Genomic DNA, 18297 nt, shown 5'->3' on the forward strand with positions numbered 1-18297 from the left:
CTCTGGCCACTGACACAGACTATGGGCATTTTGGGGTCTGCAACACCTCCTCTCCCCAGCACCTTCCCCAGGTAGTCAGGCACGATGGGAACATAAGTACTGCCCAGGCCCATTTCACAAATGGGTAAGCTGAGGCTCAGAATGATCGGCTCTCAGGAGGTAAACATTGCTGCAGTCCCTGTGTGCCCAGTCAGTGCTGAAATGGGGGAGCCATGCCCAGGCCTCATCTCAGAGAGCACAGTAGGGTTGGGACACCTGTGGAGGTCACCAAGTGGGTCAGGGAGGAACCCAGGAGCTACAGCCTTCTGTTCCTGCCCCACATCAGGAGATGAAGCTGGACTAGAGGTGGCAGGACAGACCCTGTCCATGTGTCACCAACCATTCTGGTCTGATTTGGTGATTCACACACCCCCATCTCCCCTCCTGCACATCCTCCCCACCCCCCAGCATGAGTCAAATCCTCGCTAAGCCACAAATAGCTGTCCTCTGTGTGAGTCCTCAACATGGCCTCCTGCCTTGAGGAAGACAGAGACCCCCTCAAGGTCCTCTGTTCCCCCTCAGAGCAGAATCCTCTGTGGAAGCTTACGGGCCCCCCAAGGACATCCATGTACAGAGGAGAGGCCAAGCAAAGACAGAATTCAACCCATCAAGGCAAGCTTTGTTCTCTGGTCTTGTCCTTCCTCTACCTGGCCAAGACACCTCTGCCAGGAAGCCTTCCTAGGTTTCCCCCACCCTCTTCTCAAAGCCACAGTTCTCACCACACTTTACCAAGCCTCATCTTAGGCTGGGGCTGCAGTCTAGTCCCATCATCAAGCTTCCTACAGAGCTTAGCTTGGAGCCTGGCCAAAAAGAGTTCTGGAAACACCTAGGGATAAATTTACCGGAACATCTTCCCCCTACCAGACTGGCCTGCCCTGACCATCTCACTCTGCAGTAGGAGAGAGGTTGGAAGACAGGGCTGTGAAAGGGGGCCCCACTTCAGCAGGCAGCCAAGCACCAGGGAAAGGCAATGCTGACGTGGAGCGCCTGTGCACTGGGCGCTCCGTGTGATTTCCACGGCAGCGATGGTACCTCAGCCAGGCGCAGGCCAGTTTATGCCCACTTCACGGATGAGCACTCTGAGGCCTCTGGAGATGGTGCAACTTGCCCGGGACCACACTGCTGAACCAGAATCTGAACCCAGTCAACTCAGCCATGGCCCTGTCCCCTAGGCTGTCAGGCCTCCTTAACCTTAAGGTGGACTCCAATAGCCAAATAGGAAGTAGGTTGCAGGTAAGGGCCGCCCCTCATATACAGCTTTTTCCAACTTTGAGAAGGCGGCTACCTCAGGAACTCACTGCCTCCACAAGCAAGTCAAAGCTGAGTGCAATGGGGAAGTCCTTCCTTATACCCCGTCAGGGCTACCCTGCTGTAGGAACATTGTCGCAGCAGGGCAGAGCCCCAGTTCCCTCCGATGCCCCCACCAGGGAGCCTGAGCCAGGTATGGGGAGAATGCCCGCTTCCTCTGGGATCTGCTTCTTGTTAGTGCCTGGACCCTCAGAGTGTGCCAAGCTGCATGTAAATGGAATGTGAGTGCTCAACCTGCCTTGACACACCATGAACCCGTTACTCTCTGTGGTGAATTCTTTAGCAATGCAAATCCCCTCTGCAGGCTGTGAGGGATCCACAGCTGCACGAGGAAGGGGCTTCTAGTGTAGCCCCAGCTACCCCACCTTTCTGGCCTCCCCCGTCCGAGAGGAGCCACTCTGCCTGGTGAGCCTCAGGATTGGCTTAAGGGGAGGCAGGCGGCTGAACCAGCAGGCCTCATTACTGGCAAAATACTTTGCAGGTGCTTCCAACTTTCTGTAAATTCCCAACTAGCTCGCTCACTCCCCACCCAGTCAGTCACTCACTCACTCATGCATTCATTCCAATGGTAACTATGTACCCACTATGGGCACCTGGAAGGGATTTGGCAGCAAGCAGGGCAGATGCAGGCCTGCCCTTGGGAGCTTGGAATCCAAGCAGAGGAAGCTGATATCTGATCCGGATTGCGGCCTGATGAGAAGAGTCCAGCAAGCCTTGGGGACAGGATGCGTGGGATGCATGGGAAGGGGCCTGACCTGGCCGAGGGGTTGGCCAGGTGAAGGTGGCACCACAGAGCAGGAAGGCAATCCAAACGGAAGGCACAGCATATGTAAGGCCCAACAGTGAGCTCCACACACAGTGATGCCCCATGAGCACCCACAGACTGACCGTGGGCACCAAGGCAGGCTGCTCCCACACCGAGGTCTGCAGAATTCCTACCCTGGTACATGGGAGCACCTCTACACACTGGACGGAAGGGCAGTGAGATGGCTGCGCCCAGGGAAGCTGGGCCTCTTTGAGTGGGAGCTCAGTCTCTCAGGAACCGATTTCCTTCATTCACTCCACGGAAACGAACCAGTACCCATCACAACTGGGCCCGGGTGCAGAGCCTCCTGGCCCCGGCATCCTGACACTGCGCTATACTTTGTATCTTGCAATCTTGACCCCAGGGTGAGGCTCAGCACAACAAACGTTAGAGGCTGGGGATTTTGTTATTACCCACCCCACCCCGCCGACACCTCTTCCCTCAGCTCCATGGGAGCTCCCTCCTGCTGCAGCCCCTCTACCACCCCCCTAGCAAGAAGTGCCAACAAGTGCAAAGCATTTGCCATTTTCCTGGTGTTTTTTGACACAGATATTGTCACTAGAATATCATCTCCTGAGAACAGCACCTGACAGGCAGAAGGTGCTCAAAAAATGCTGGCTGGCCGGGCGCGGTGGCTCAAGCCTGTAATCCCAGCACTTTGGGAGGCCAAGATGGGCGGATCACGAGGTCAGGAGATCGAGACCATCCTGGCTAACACGGTGAAACCCTGTCTCTACTAAAAATACAAAAACTAGCCGGGCGAGGTGGCGGGCGCCTATAGTCCCAGCTACTCGGGAGGCTGAGGCAGGAGAATGGCGTAAACCTGGGAGACGAAGCTTGCAGTGAGCTGAGATCCGGCCACTGCACTCCAGTCCGGGCAACAGAGCGAGACTCCGCCTCAAAAAAAAAAAAAAAAAAATGCTGGCTGAATGACTGGCTGTTCCATCCTTACAACTATGAAACATAGGAAATGTGATCCCATTTTAAAGATGAGGTAACTGAGGCACAAACAAGGTCACATATGGGGTTCCCTTTATAATCCCCAGAACCAGGCTTTCTACCACACAGCAGGCATATGCATCAGGGCCCACAGCTCCAGGGCCCTCTAGATGGCCCCATGAAGTCCCCATCCTTCTTCTTTTTAGAGTAATGGCCTCCTCCATATGCCACCAGTCTGGAAATCACCTGTGAAATATACTTCCCCCAGCACTGGCTCAGGAACTGAGTAAATGGCTAGGGTTAATGGCCTTCGGGATTGTGCCCCACAACCCCCTCCCCCAGCTGCTCTGTGCCAGGGAAGTTGGGGCTGTGGGGCGCCAGACAGGCAGGGCCATAGTCATGAGGTCTGGGCAGCCCAAGGCGTGGTGGGTGCTAGGAGGCACTGCCCAGGGAAGAGCATCAGAAAGACAGGGGTGGGGCTGCTGGGAGCCTCCAAAACTGGGGCTGGGGCCGGATCTATACGCAAGGCAAGCCTCTCCCTTACTTGACCCCTGCCCCTTGCTTTGTCCCCCAATCAATGGCTTATCCATGGAGAAAGGTGGGTCCAGGTGATCTCCCCAGGACCTCCACACCCTGACTGGGGAGGCCCAGGGCCGTGGGAATGGCAAGGGACCCTGGGGGCCTACAGCAGGGTGTCTCATGGCCCCTTGGATGCTGCTTGGAGCACCAACCATGCATGGTGTTATTTATTTGGTCTCACTCCCATGTCTTCCTAACTGTTTATCTCCCCTATGGACTGGGTGTCCCAAGAGCAGGGACCTAGTTGGCCCTTGGAGACCCCGGAGCCCGCTCAGGGCAACACACAGGTAAGGTGTGGGAGTGGATTCAGGTGGGGAAGGGATGGTCAGGAAGCAGGTCCTCAAAGATGGGCAGGCTGTGGAGCGGGCGGCAGGGCAGATGGGGCATGGGCACATGTCTACGCAGAGGAGCGGTTTGGAAGGAGCGAGGCAGCCGGCTGGGAAGCCAGGTGATCTCCTTGGGACAAGCCGCCGATTGTGGCAACTGGCTGCATGTACAGGCATTTGGGTTCAGCTGGCTCCCACAGATACCACGGTCAGGACATTGCTCAGAACCAATACACACCATCCCCCGTCCCTGGGAACCTCAGTGCCCCCTTGCTGGGCAGAGAGTGGGGATCCTGTGTTTACCTTCCCATCCCCCTAAGGCCACAGTTGTGTACCTTGGCTCAACTTAGCTGGAAGAGGGGGTTCTAGAAAACATGCTAATGCCTGGGCCCTGCCCCCACCCCATTAAATAATACAGCTCAGTGGGTCTCTGGACACCCCCTTCACCTCCCTATCCAGGGCACCCCTTGGAGGCAGCCCCTGGGCTGGGAAAACTCCTTGCAAAAGCCACAGGAAGACATGTGGGAGTGGCCTATGCCCTCTGGCCCCAGCAAAGCCAGGCTCTGTCCCAGGTCGTTGTGTAAAAGGTTGCTCCATTTTCCATAGTCATGACCAGCTTGACTCTGTGGACACCTGCACAGACCATGGGCTCCCTGCTCAGCACACATTTATTGAGTACTTGGTGTATGTTAGCTTGGAGCTCCAGCCAAGGGCAACTGGCCACTGCCCCCACCCCTCCCAGGCACACAGCCCCCGAGCAGCCAGGCAGCAAGGTCTATTTCAGGACAAGAATGGGGAGGAGAGGGGCTTGAAGCAGGCTAGGCAGCCTCTGACCCAGACAAGGAAGTCAGGGAAGGTTTCAGGGGACAGTAACTCCAAGTCAAGCACCAAAGGACAGGTAGAGGTCAGTGGGACAACAGGTGGGTCCTGCTTGGGTTTGGCAGGGTCCTTGGCAGCCCATCCAGCCTCTTCCCAGCTTCCTCCATGCTGAGTGCATAGTAGGTGCTTGTTAAGCCCCCATGGAAAGAGATGGCTTCCGTTCTGTTGGGCACTCAGTTCTGAGGACAGAGATCCCGCTCTGTGCCCACCCCCCATGCCCATCAGAAGCAGCCTCCCTGCTGAGGTCTCCACAAGCACCGGTTACAGGGCAGGACAGAAATGACAGTTATACAGATGAGGTGACGGGGGAGCACCACTGTCAGCTGCAGAAGGATCCCTTTCTATGGAGGGTGCTGAGAACAATGAGGACACTGAGGCTCAGAGGAGGAGGGCAGGAGGCTTGCCCCAGACTACCACAGTGAGGCTAAGGTGGGTTAGGAGGAGACTGGAAGAGGAAGGGCCAAGGGGAGGCCCACAGACCCTGCTGTACAAGCCCCTAGGGTTTCTGGGGCCTGCGCCAGCCAAGGTGTGGCTTAAACAATTAAACATGCTGCCTCCCTTCCCTCAAGTTGCTCTGCCCGGGTACCACTAGGCACAGCCCAGGGGGTGAGGCAGGCATGGAGTGGGGAGGAAGAAGGAGGGTGAAGGATGGAGAGGTAGGAGAATTGAAAGTGATTTCAGACTACCCTGCCTGCCTACTCTGTGAGCACAGGTGACAGTACCACGAGTTCCAGCATGCGACTGGGAGAAAACCCCAGAACGAGACCCGGATCAGAGGAGGATTATCAGTCAGCAGACTCACAGCTGTGGCCAGTAGAGGCCAGCTTCTTCCTTTCTCTGACCCTTGGACAGCCCCAGAGATCCCTCTTTCCTCATGTGACAGGTTGGGAACACTGGCCAGAGGGGCACCCAATCCAGAAGCAGGACAGAGCCCAGGGTTTACCCCAAGACCTGTGCCCTTGGCTGACCGGCTCCTGGACACTGCCCAACCTGGACCCAGGATTGGTGCAGAGAACAGAGCCAGAGAGTAATGGGAAGGGCTAGGCTCCCGGCCACGTTGAGCATGGATCTCATCATATTCACCACTGGGTGCTGACCAATGACACCCAGTCCTCTGCAGTATGTAGGCAAAAGTATATCCCCACTCTAGGCAAGTACACCCCACCCTGAAGCCACCCTCCCCACAAGATGAGAACGAAGTCTCACAGGCAGCAACCAGTCACGTCTGGGCCTTCCCATGGCCATGTCTATGCGCCATTTCCGTGGCTGTGGCCCTCTAAGGCCAGGTCAGCTGCGCTGTTTCACAGCAGCAGGACATGCCCCTCTGGCCATCCTCTTGGCCCACTCATGCCAGCACTATCTTCAGACATCATCTGAACCTGCAACTCACTGTTGTCCTAAACAGTCTGCCTAGGCCCTGCCTGACCACGGCATAGTACAGCAACTTGAGGGCAGTGGCTGCTCCCCCAAACCCCAGGTTTGGGTCTAGGCTATGCCTCAAGTGCTGAGAGGCCCATGGACGTGTCCCTCTCCAGGCCTCAGTTTTCCCATCTGTACCACATGGGAGTTAAACTGGACCAACTGGTCCCACAGTTCCCACTGACCCACATCTATAACACAAGTAAGGGTGGGACTATTCTACTGGGAAGGGGATTGGGAGCCAAAAATCTCCTACTTCTGGTCCTGAGGTGGCTCCAAGGAACCTGGGGGCACCAGAGGCCTGGTGAGAAATAAACCCTCCAAGGATATCAGCCTGGCCAGTAGGGCAGCCCCTACACAGGGAGAAGCATGGCAGAACACCATGGGAGTGTAGGGATACTCTGAAGGTCCTGTGGCCAGGGGTTGCCTGGAGGAGGTGAGATGCAGGAGGGATGTATGGGACAGGGCTGAGCATTTGAACCCCAGCACTAGGAGGAATCCTGCCCCCGCCACTTGCCATCTGCGTGATTTTATCATTTAGCCTGGCTAAGCCTCAATTTTTCTCATCTGTGAAAGTGGGATAAAAATGGACTGACCTAACAAGTATAAAACATACCACCCGGGGCCCAGCTTGTAGTGATTGATATGGTTAAAACAACTACTTCCTTTACAAACATTTCCTTGGCATGGTCACCCGTCCCCTCACCTGCCTCTTCCTTGGCCCCAAATCCCACCCTCAAGCTCTCCTCTGATCCGGCAGCAAACACTGCTTCCCCATCCTCCATCACTCCCTGCCTTCTGCAGAATCTCCACCTCCAGCCCAAGGTGACCCCATCCTCAGCTCAAGGGTAAATCCTGATTAGCCTGAACCAATCACAATGTACTATTTAGATTGCCAGTGATTGGTTCAGAGTGGACATGTGACCCAGTGCCAGGCAATGAGTGTGACAGGAAGTCGGCTGGGGGCTTCTGGGCAAGGTTTCCTCCCCTCTTAAGAGAAACCCAGAGGAGACATGCCTAGTGCCTGGGTCTGCACATGATGCCTGGAGCTGTGGCAGCCATCTTGTTGCCATACAGGAAGTTGACCAAGGACAGACAGCTACACCAAAAATGAGGCCATCAGGCTGAGCACAGGTGACCACTTGGTCTTTGCCAACCGCCGCATCACACACCTGTTGGCTCCCTGTCAGGGGATAAAGGGCCCACCATGATGAAAACCCACTACACTAAGGTTCCATGATAAGCACAGAAGCAGCCTCTTGTTGGCAGCCAAATGCGCTCCTCAGACTCAGATCTTGAGGGGGTGGCAGTCAGCTCAATGCCTATTCCTCAAGGGCCCCATGACCCGGCACAGAGCTGGAGGAGGGGCACGGGGCTGGAGGAAGGACCCACAAAGGGCAGGGAGCCTGAGGAGGGTGTTGGTAAGGAAGGCTCCTGCCCAGGGGCCCTGGGCAGAGCCGGCAGCCTGGAGAGAGACACGGTTCACAAAAGCCAGAGGTAGGAAGCCAAAGCTCTTCCCAGGACCTTGAAGTGTCCCAGATAGTCCCAGGGCCAGAGGCTGGAGCCAGTCCAGGCAAGGCCTCAGGGGCCAGCTAGGGAAGTGGGGCTCTGCCCACGGCAGGCTTCTGGGGTACAAGGTCCCAGCTAGCCCGAAAGGGAGACACTCCAGCAAGCCTTGGGACGGGGGTGGGGGGGTCCAAGGAGAGACACAAAGATTCCCAGGGCCCTAACACACCCACCACGGACTCAGTTCACAGGGAGAAAGGAGAAATGCCCATTTGCAAGGGCCCTTAGCCCAGAAGCCTGCTCTGCCAGCTCATTCTCTTTTCTCATAACTGAAGTGGGGGTAGGGCGGGGGTGGGTTGTTTAGTTGCTTGTTTGCTGGAACTGGTGGCAGCACCAGGCCTGACCTTTAAGGCTTCAAATGCAGCGTTTTAGGCGGGGCCAGCAGGAGGAGAACGTGGGCTGCGGAAGGAAGTGATCAAGACTGAAATGCCACATCAGGCTGGAAACTCAAGGCAGAGCACAGGCCTCTACTGTCTCAGGAATACGCCAGCCCCTCCAAGCCCACACTGCCTGGTGACAAAGTTATCCTTCCCAAGGGGACCCAGAAGGCTTTTGTGTCTCTGAAACAGCACAGGGACATCAGAGTTTGCCCCATAGAAACCCCAGGAGTTGGGGCCTCACACCACATGGACATTTTGCCCTTTGAGTTTGCCAAAGCAGACCTCAACTTGCCCCCCGACCCCATGCCATAGATTTTATTTATTTATTATTTATTTATTTATAAATGAAAGGCTCTCACTCTCTGTCCAGGCTGGAGTCCAATGGTACCATCACAGCTCCATATAGCCTCAACCTCCCGGGCTTAAGCAATCCTCCCACCTCAGCCTCCTAAATAGCTGAGACCATGGGTGCATGACCTCACCTGGCTAATTTTTGTATTTTTTTTGTAGAGATGGGGTTTCACCATGTTGCCCAGTCTGATCTTCAACTTGTGGGTTCAAGTGATCCTCCCACCTCGGCCTCCCAAAGTGTTGGGATTACAGGCGTCAGCCACTGCACCCGGCCGGATATTTTTATTTAAGAGAAACAGCTGTACATCAGTGCAAGGAAGGCTGCACAGGGAGTCACCCTCCCCACAGTCTGTACTGATCATTAGGGATGGGGGCTGGGCCCTGCCCACAGAGTATGTGCAGCTGCAGATATGTGGGGCTTGAAGGTTCCCTTCCCCCATCTTGGGTCTCAGTTTCCCTGTGTATATGATGGTGGCATCAGGACCTCAGGGATTTCTGTGGCTGTGGCATGTCCTTTCCAAGTCAGGGAAGCATGCAAAGCCCATAATGCCCAAGGAGACGGTTGCACCCAGGCTCCCTGCCCCCATAGGAACTCCTCCTGGCCTGTAGGCTCCTGAGACCCTCACAACCACTTCCCAAAATGCCAAGGGCCCTGGACAAATCACAGCACTGACAACACACAGGCAAGTCCTGAAAATGCCAGGAAAGCAAAACTTACGGTTCTCTCAGACATCAGAACCCACAAGAACTGGGTCCACAGAGTTACTGGCGCCAGGGCCCATCACAGGGCACCTGGACAGCCTTATTTATGAAGACTCAGTAGACAAAAATCCATCCCTGAAGGAAGTGTCTTCGCTGGAGATGCTCCAGATAGAGAACATCTGGAGGGATCATCCCTCCAGATCATCAAGGGATCATCAAGCCAAAGTTTTTACAGCCCAAATCGTGCCCACGGTGTCTTGCTGCAGGGAGGACCCAAACCCACAGCAGATACTCAAGGGCTGCCAGTCTCCTGCCCTTCAGTGTGCAAATGAGAAGCACCCACTCTGAAAGGGAAACATGCCAGCCCAAGGTCACACAGCAAGAGCTTCCCACTCTGCCTGAACCCGGGCTCCACACCCACCCTCCAGATTTTCCACACGGGAATGGCTGTTTGCAAAGATGCTTCACTTCACAAAGGACTCAAGGAGCTCCTCTGAGTCCCAAGTCCTCCAGTGAATCCAAATACCATTCAATTTGCAAAAATTTGAATTACAAGGACGCAGCCTCTGTTTCCTTTGCAGACTGTCATCACGCCAGTTGGTAGAAGATCAAACTTTCCAGCTCAGCCTTAACTCAGGCTGTTTCTAACATAAAAGTTTGCAAAACACTGTTCCTAACAATTAGGATGCTTTATTTCCTACTGCCAGTGTTTGCCCAGCCGAGCCCTGGCATTAACCTCAAAGGCGGGTGGTGAAGGTGGGCACCAGGAGCCCATTCTGGCCACAGAGATAAACAACATGTGTGCCTGCACTACATAGGCTCCCAAGCACATGCCCACATTTGAATTCATATGCACACACACACACACGCCTACTACTGCCTACACGAGAATGCCCGTGCACACACACTTACACACACACATCCACGTGTGAGTACAAACACGCACACAAGTGGGTATACACACAAGCATGCTTAGACATGAACACATCTGACACATGCACACACACGAACACACAGGTGTAGACACACCCACATACAAGCTGACAGGTGCACACAGGCAAAGCCAAGGGCCAAGCACAAGAGGAAAGACTCACAAACCACAAGTGGGTCTCAAGTGCCTGTAGGGCCTGGATGGGAGCTGGGTGCTATGGATAAGGGGACAGTGGCTAGCACTTGGAGTGCAGGCCCAGCTGGACTGCAAATCCCCCTAGATCCAGTCGGGATCCACATGCCCTTATCACAGACTCCCTAGGGCCAGGCCCATCCCTCACAGTCTGTCACACCCCAACCCTATGTGGCAGTACAGCCATGTTTTACAGATAAGGCTCCAAGACCCAGAGAGGCTGTGGAAGTTCCCAAGGTCACACAGCTATTGAGAGAAGTGGCAGAGTCTCAGTGCACAGGAAGAGGGGGCTTGTTCAGAAAGAACTAGCCAGCAGGGAAGGCAGGCATCAAAGGGGAAGAAAGAGGCCCAGGGTCTAAGAGGGGTGGAGAAAAGACAGGCAGAGGGAGTCACTTCTCACCCTTTTCACCCACCCCTTCCCCTTTCTTTAATGAAGATCATTTCCCAGGTGGGAGAGATGGATACTGATCAGCAGGAAAGGCTTCCCATGCCCCTCCCTCTCTGCTAAACAATTAGGCTGATCAGAGCTCAAAGTGGGTCAATTTGAAAAGCAGCCACGAGACACCCAAGGTATGGCCAAAGGAGGACGGGAGGTCCAGGCACCCTCGCACTGGAAGAGATAAGGCCCAGCGGCCACAGCTAAAGCAGGGCGTGGAGAGGAGCAGGAAGACCCCAGATCTGTCTTCTTAGGGCATTGGAATATCAGAGTTGGAAGGATCCTGGAACAGAGGAAACTGAGGCCCAGGGGGAGGAGGGGTTTTGTCCAAGGTCACAAAGCAAGCTACCCAACTGAGAAGATCAGGCTGGGCTTGCCCTTGACAGAGGCCCCCTGACCTAAGATGGGGGCTTTTGGAACTTGTTTGTGAAGATTCTCCCCCACCTAATCCCAGCTAGACAGTCTCCTAGTTTGTGAGGCTCTCCCCTCACCAGGCTCAGTCACGGGTAACAGTGGTGGCTGGGGACCCAGCAGGGCCAGACCAGATCCAGAAGGAAAAGCACTGTGGGGGCCCAGGTGAGAGGAGCGGGACCAGGACCAAGGACAACAAGCCAACAGCCTGAGTCTTACGGTGGCAGGGCAGGGCTTGGCTGAGTCTGCCCCTTAGGTCCTGACCGTATGTAGACTTGAATGACAGAACCTTGACTCCTTTAGGGAGGCACCAAGAGACCCCTGTGGGGACCCTGCAAGCCAGCACGGCCATCTCAATCTCTGTGGTCACCTGCACTGCCCCCTCCTTCTGCCCTTAGCCACAGGCAGCTCTGGAGGCTCTTCAGGTTACACAGGACAAGAGAAGAAGGGAGGGGAAAAAAAGCAAAAACCACACACACACTTCCCTCAGGGAATACGAATATTGATTCTGTAGCTTCTTGTTTAGACAGTAGGCACCAGAAGAAAAAAAACCTGACATGAAGAGAATCTTCCCAGTTGGCTGGAGGGCTGTAGCCAGCAACGGGAAAGCCCCTCACCCTCGGCATGTCCTCCCTAGGCCTGAGGCCCGCACCTAGTCACTCAAAGACACAAGGCACCAAGTCTGGAGGCAAATCTCTGCATGGGAGTGGGGTAGGTGGCTGGAAGGGGGCAGAGAGGGAAAGACTACTCCTATCCTACAGGCAGCATCACCCTGCCAAACAGGGCTCAGGCCCACCTGCCTTGACTCCCAAACCTCCACTGCCCCTTGGAGAGTTTCCTAGCAACGAGCCCTTGAACACTGGTTCCCAAACCCCCCAAGTCCCACCCATCCAGATGGCATGAGGCCCCCCAAGCATCTATAAGATCCTAGCCCTGTGAAGTCCCCTCAGACCTGGCAAAACTGCCAAGGGACTAGAGAAGCCAGCCTCAGGTTTCCACGAACAACCCCCAGCCCCACCCCCACCTCCATGACCTTTCTCTCCAGAATCAGACTGGGATCCGGAGAGGGAAACGGCATCTCATCTCAAGATGAAGCCCCTCCTGTCCTCCACCTCTCCACACAGAGCAGGCCTGGCCCGTAACTCAAAGCTCGAGGAAGGAAAGCTCTGGGCTGGGGGTGCTCCATGATGGCCTGTGTATACGTGGGAGGTAGATGGAGGTCAGCACTGGGGCTATAAGCACTGGGGCTGGCAGGGCAGCTTCATGCCAAGGAAGACCCCTCAGGGTTGCCTGAGACCCAGAGGAGGAAAGAGAGACAGATGGGGCAAAGTCACAGCTGGAAGCCCCAGGCCCAGCTCTCACATCCTAGGCCTCTTCATTTTCTTCCCAAAGATTCAGGCTTCAAGCCCCCCTCCACTTCCTGGGCCCACTGCCCAGATGTCCCCAGCCCTCTGGCTGGGCAGCCAAGTGTCTGACAGATCCATCCTTTCCCAGCCCTGCCTCTCATGGTTGTGGGCTTTAAGCAGGTCCCTTCATTTTTCTGAGGTCAGTCTCCCCATTTGGAGGATGGACATGACCAGGGGCTCTGAGATCAAGGCACTAATGTGGTTGAGGGGACTGGCCTGGGCTCAGTAAGGGAGATCACCATTAGCCTGGTGATGTAACCCACCACAGTCAAGCTGTGTTGCAGGGGGTGAGAGAGGGAGGTGGCCCAGTGTCTTCCTCAAGGAGGTAGAATCTGATGTGGGTGGGCACAGCCTGATAGAGTGGCACAGCCCAGAGCTGGGATGGGAAGGCCTCTGGAAGGTGCAGCTGTGAGACCTTGAAGGAGGGGATCTAAACCTGAGAAAAGAGCACAGTCATGGCAGGGCAGCATGAGCAAAGCAGAGAGACAGGTGGCCACCCAGCCTGTGGGAGCCCTGGAGACTGGCGAGTCTCGCAGTGAGACTGGCTACCGCATGGCTGCAGCATCTGGGCTTAATGCTAATGTTAACAGTGGCAGCCATGGCACCTGACGGAGCCCTCCCTGCCCACTAGAGGCGGCATCCTCTCTTGTTAATTCTCACCACCAGCCTCTTAAGCAGATTCTGTCATTTCAGTTGTGGAAACTAAGGCAAGGTCATCCCAATGGAGCCTGCAAAGTCTACACCTGACACCCAGCATGTCCCCAAACTACATCCTCCCAGGAGCTGGCAGTGTCCACCCATACACATCCGAGGTGCCAGAAGCTGGCAGTGCCCACCTGCACACAGGCAGAAGGAGAAGGGGATACTCTCTGCAGAAGTCCACTGAGAGGCCAGCTTCACTCGAGTCAGTCTCTCCACGGGGACATGAGTGTGACAAAGAATCTGGAGTGAGATTCACCTGCAGACTGTGAGGGGATTCATCCTAAAATGAGCTTCCTCCTTTCTCAGGGGTTAGCCTGGCACAGTTGACCAAAAGGAGGTGCCTGATAAAGATGGAGTCCAGGTGAACAGCAGCCAAGGGTCCCCCCAAAATCCTCCACACCAGAGGGCTGTGAGCACCTGGCAGCTCTGCATCTCGGTGATGGCAGCAGCGGCTGCGAAGCCTCACCCCTCCCTACTGCAAAAGCTGCGGCAGGTTGTTGGGAAGATGGGGGACCCAGATGTGTGATGCTGCCTCCCTCCAACAGGGAGAGCCACAGGGAGGTGGAGACAGGGGCTGGAAGGCCCAGACAGACACACGTCACCCACCATTAACCATAGCTAGACTGACGCATGCCCTGTTGTAGGCACTGCTCCCCATGTGTCCACTCAGGAGAGGAGCACGTACTCTGGTTGTCATTAATCTGCTGGTGGTTCAAACCCCTCAGGCCCCTCACTGCTTCTGCCCACCCTCAGAGGCAGGGAGACGCTGGCCAACACCATCGCTGGAGCAGAGCTGGGCTAAGAGGGTACAGTCAGGTGGGCCAGCTCAGCCCGGTGCTCCACCCAGCACTCAGCCGGGACTCCACAGAGCAGGGGACAGAGAAACCCGGAAGCCCTGGAGAACAGGGCACAGAGGCCCAGCAGAGAGGACAAAAGAGGCAGGCAGGGAAGGATAGGTAAAGCTTGATGAAAGACCCGAAGAAGGGGGACGGGGAGGAGGGAGGGAAAGACACAAGGGGAGGCAAAGCAATGAGGGCTGCCCCTCAGCCAGCGGCGGTGGCCTGATGTTGGGGAGGGCATAACTGGAAAGAGGAGGAGGCAGGTGAAAGGTATACTCAGACTCAGGCCCCCACACTCAGCCAAACAAGTGCACACATGTGTGCATACATGCGTGCACACATGTAGCCTCCTCCTTGTTTGAAACTCTGAATCAAGGTCCAGGTAAGGTGAGAGAGCCCACCCCCTCCACCCCCAAAAAAACCCCTGAAGCCCTGTCCTCCCTTCAGCGGTAACCCCTCTGCCCTTCTCAATCCAGCAGCAGCCTTGGTCCATTTTGCCTGGTGGGCAGAGAGCCATGCTGCCAGAGCCATTACAGAAATCACAGCTAGCGGACCCCAAACCCACACGTGCTTAAAATCCAGTAGCTTGTGAAGCTGGGCCTCTTTGCACTGGTAGACACTAACAAGAAAATGACTTTCTCATTGAGGGCCTTCCCCACTGAGGGGTTGTCACTCCAGTGCCATGAAGCTGCGTTCCACTCTTCTCCTTGGAAATCCACCTGTATCAAAGTGTCATCCCAGCCTGGTCACACTGACCCAGCAGAAGGTTCTGGAAGGCCACCTATCCCTGAGCAACCCCACAGAACCTTCTGGCCCCAACGACAGCCTAAACCTTTCTTATCAGTTCAACAAAAGCACCAGTTCCACTGGCCATGGTCATGTGTGGGGAGCTTCAAGATTCCCTCCCCTTCCTCCCTCCAAGGATCAATGGGCATCCTCATCTGCGGGACCAGGGCAGCTGAAGGGCGCTGGCTGTCACAGCAAACCCTCTGTGTCGTTGTACCATTAGTCACTCCCCCTGGACCCTCAGAGCGGCACAGCACCCACCCCACCTCCACCCTCATTCTCTAATTATGGTTTTCCAGACATGTCCCAAACCCTCAAATTAGCTCCAACTATATTGACAAGAGAAGAGTGTCCAGCTGGAAATGTGCCGCTGCTGTCACACCCGTCTCCCCATCTTCTGGCTGAGAACAGAGGGATAGGTGTCTACTCTGGTCAGGGTCTCACATCGGCCTTCTAGAGACTCGTGCAGGCCCAGAAGCCATCTGACCAATTGCACGTTTCAGGGAAAGGGAGTGAGGTCGGGTGAGGTGGAAAAAGACACCTACTTAAACCTTCACTCAAGGAGCTATGAAACGGCTAAGAAAAAAATAATTGTAGCTTGGATCGTGCTTGGCTTTGAGGAAGAAAGAACAACAAAAAAATGCTTTTGCTCTTTTTAAGCACTGTGATTGAAGTCCATTTCCATCACAGCAAATGAAAGACAAAAATGCACCCACCAGCCCTGAACTTCCATACGATTATTTTCTCCCTGGGCACCCTCCCACACACACATATGAAAAATCCAGACAGTTGACAGAGGACACGTCCGTGCAGCACCTGTAATTTGCCAACTGATCACCCGCCTGAGCACAGCCAGGCTGTGCTGATGACAAGACAGAGAGAGAGAGACCCAAAGAGGCGCTTTTCCTGAGTTTGTTTTTCCTTCATCTTAGAGAGCCTACGAGCTGGAGTCGGCAGGTTTTGTAGCAGAACCAGGGGCTCTTACCCTTGGGCAGAGCTGGTCTAAATGACGCAGAGCCAGCCTCTCCCTTTCCCTGAGGCCAGACCCTTCCCCTTGGCCACCAGCAGCCCGACGACTCATGCCCCAATTTCCAGTCCAGGACACTAGTGAAGAAGTCCAGGGACAGGTGGCTCCTCAGACCCAGAGACAGACAACAGAAGCAGGGTGGTCACTGTGCCCCAAAGGGGTGTCTGGGCACTGACATAGGGCTGAAGCACAGTGTCAGGAAACTGATACGTCCTAAAGACCACATGCACTGAACATCCACTCCCCCAGACACATCTGGCTAAGCTCACCCGGAGGAGGCAACCCGAGTTTGCAGGCTCTTGGGGAGGAGGAGAAGGCTCAGAAGGACCAGAAAACCTGCGGAAGCTGGCAGAGCCAGGAGAGGCTATTATCCTGTTGGCAGCAGCAGCAGGCACAGGCAAGGGTCCTTCTCACCATTCACCTCTGCCCACCCCAACGCCTTCACCTCCCAACTGGGCTCTCCAGGGGACTCTCTCCTCAGGTAGAGGGGGGACCAAGAACAGGGGACACTGCCTCTGTGGTACTGGCCACAGCAAGAAGGTGCTCGCATCCTTGGCATACAGATCCCCACTAAAGGAAAAGGCCCTTGAAGGCAGGTGTGGAGATGTCCCTCACCTCTGGCTGTAAAGCGTCGGGTTCCCACCAGGGAGGGAACGTGGGGCAGATGCGCGGCTCCAACTCCGCCGGGCAGGGGTCGTTGGCCGCCCCCTCACCCAACCCGAGTTTCCCTCTCACCGGGTCAGTGGCAGGGGAATCAGCTGACAAGCTCGACCCCCCTCCCTACGCCTCCCGGGGCTTGAAGATCTTGCCTTGCCTCATTTGGGGGATTTGGGGGAAGCAGGGGCACCGCGGGGAAGTTTCGCGACGCAGCCAGAGCGCCTGGACCGCGGCTGCCAGCCTTTGGGGCTTCGGGCCGCCGCCCCCGGGCACAGCGGGCAGCCGGACTCAGCGCCTCTGCCCTGGCGCGGGGCGCAGGGAAGGAGCAGCGCGGACCGGGGGGCAGAGCGGGGCGCAAGCCACTTACGTGTGCTGCTGGGGGAAGCTGTAGGCAGAGGCGCCGGGGGCGGCGAGCAGCGGTAGAAGCAGCAGCGGCGACAGCAGCAGCCACAGCGGGCGCGGGGGCCCGGACGCCGGGCGCCGGGAGCCGGGGCCGGGCTGGGGGCCGCAGCCGGTCCAGGGGCACGCAGTCCGCGCTGGGCCGGGCCGAGAGGCGCCGCAGGTCCGAGCCGGCACCGCCATGTTTCCATTCAAGATGCGGCGCCGCGGGGAGCGGGGGGGGCAGTGGCGGCGGCGGCGGCCGCGGGGTGGGGGGGCGCGGGCGGCGGGCGGTAACTCGGCCTCTCCTCCGCCGCCGCCTTCTCCGCGCGGGGCCTCCGGAGCTGCACCGGCCGCAGCGCCTCTGCGGGCTGCGCGCTGCGATCTCCCTGCAGCGCTGGCTCCAAGCGCTCTGAGCGCCCGGCCCGGGACCTGCGCTCAAATAGCAACCGCCGCCGACCTGCCGGCGCCGCCCTCTTCTCTGCCTCCCTCCCGCTTCCCCGGCCGGCCCGCCCCCGCGCGCCCCCGCCGCGGCCACGCGCCCACCCGCGCCCGCGCGCCCCTCATCCCCGCGCAGCCCGAAGCCTGCCCTACTGACTTGCGCGTCCTGCGCCCTAGCCGCTGTCTGAGGCCTTGGGTGCGACCCCGCCCCCACGCCTCTGACCCTGCCGCTCCTCTCCACCCAACCCGCGGGAAGAGACCCGGGCCCCGCGGCCCAAGGCAGGAGCATATGTGACCTTTCTGGGGGCTCGACCTTCAACAGGCTTAAGGCCTGGCGTCACAGGTTTAATGGTGGAGTGACAGCTTCAGCGGAGACCAGAGGAGGCATGCTGAACTCACAGACCCCGTGGCTCTAGCTATCTTCAAGATTTCTCTCTGTTGGGGGCTTGAACGCCCGGCTGCTGGCAGAAAGGGCCTGGACCTCCTGGTTCCCTAAGCGGAAACCTGGGCCCGGCTGCACGGTTGTTGGGGACTGGGGGCGGCAGGATGCAGCCCTTTGCAGCCACTTGCTTCGCTTCCCTGGGCTGAACAGGCACTGTGTGCTGGCCAGTCCCAAGCCCCAGCTCCCGGGGTTTGCACAGCCTCTTATTTAGATTCTTCCAGAGCCAGGAAGCTCATGTCTGCACAACCCAGTCCTTTCTGTCCTGGAGGCCCCTGGCTCTTCCCTGCTGTGGGGAGAAGACTGGGGCTGGTGTCAACCTTAACTCCACAGCTTGTGGCCCTTTCAGAGTCTCAGTG

The 18297-nt window shown here is 56.8% G+C and overlaps 1 protein-coding gene across 2 annotated transcripts in view; it reads right to left on the reverse strand.

The window, feature by feature from the left end:
- CACNA2D2 (calcium voltage-gated channel auxiliary subunit alpha2delta 2) overlaps positions 1–17547 on the reverse strand; it is a 143166-nt gene extending 125619 nt beyond the window's left edge. The window contains exon 1 of one of the 2 annotated variants that reach the window (XM_033208564.1): positions 17048–17547. In XM_033208564.1, the coding sequence (XP_033064455.1) occupies positions 17048–17262 (215 nt within the window). In that variant the 5' untranslated portion in view covers positions 17263–17547. The remainder of the gene's footprint in view (positions 1–17047) is intronic. The other variant, XM_033208574.1, reaches the window with a different exon arrangement.
- Between the last annotated feature and the right edge of the window lie 750 nt (positions 17548–18297).

This window comes from Trachypithecus francoisi, unplaced genomic scaffold (genome assembly GCF_009764315.1).
Source record: "Trachypithecus francoisi isolate TF-2019V2 unplaced genomic scaffold, Tfra_2.0 Lachesis_group0, whole genome shotgun sequence".
Lineage (NCBI taxonomy): Eukaryota > Metazoa > Chordata > Mammalia > Primates > Cercopithecidae > Trachypithecus > Trachypithecus francoisi.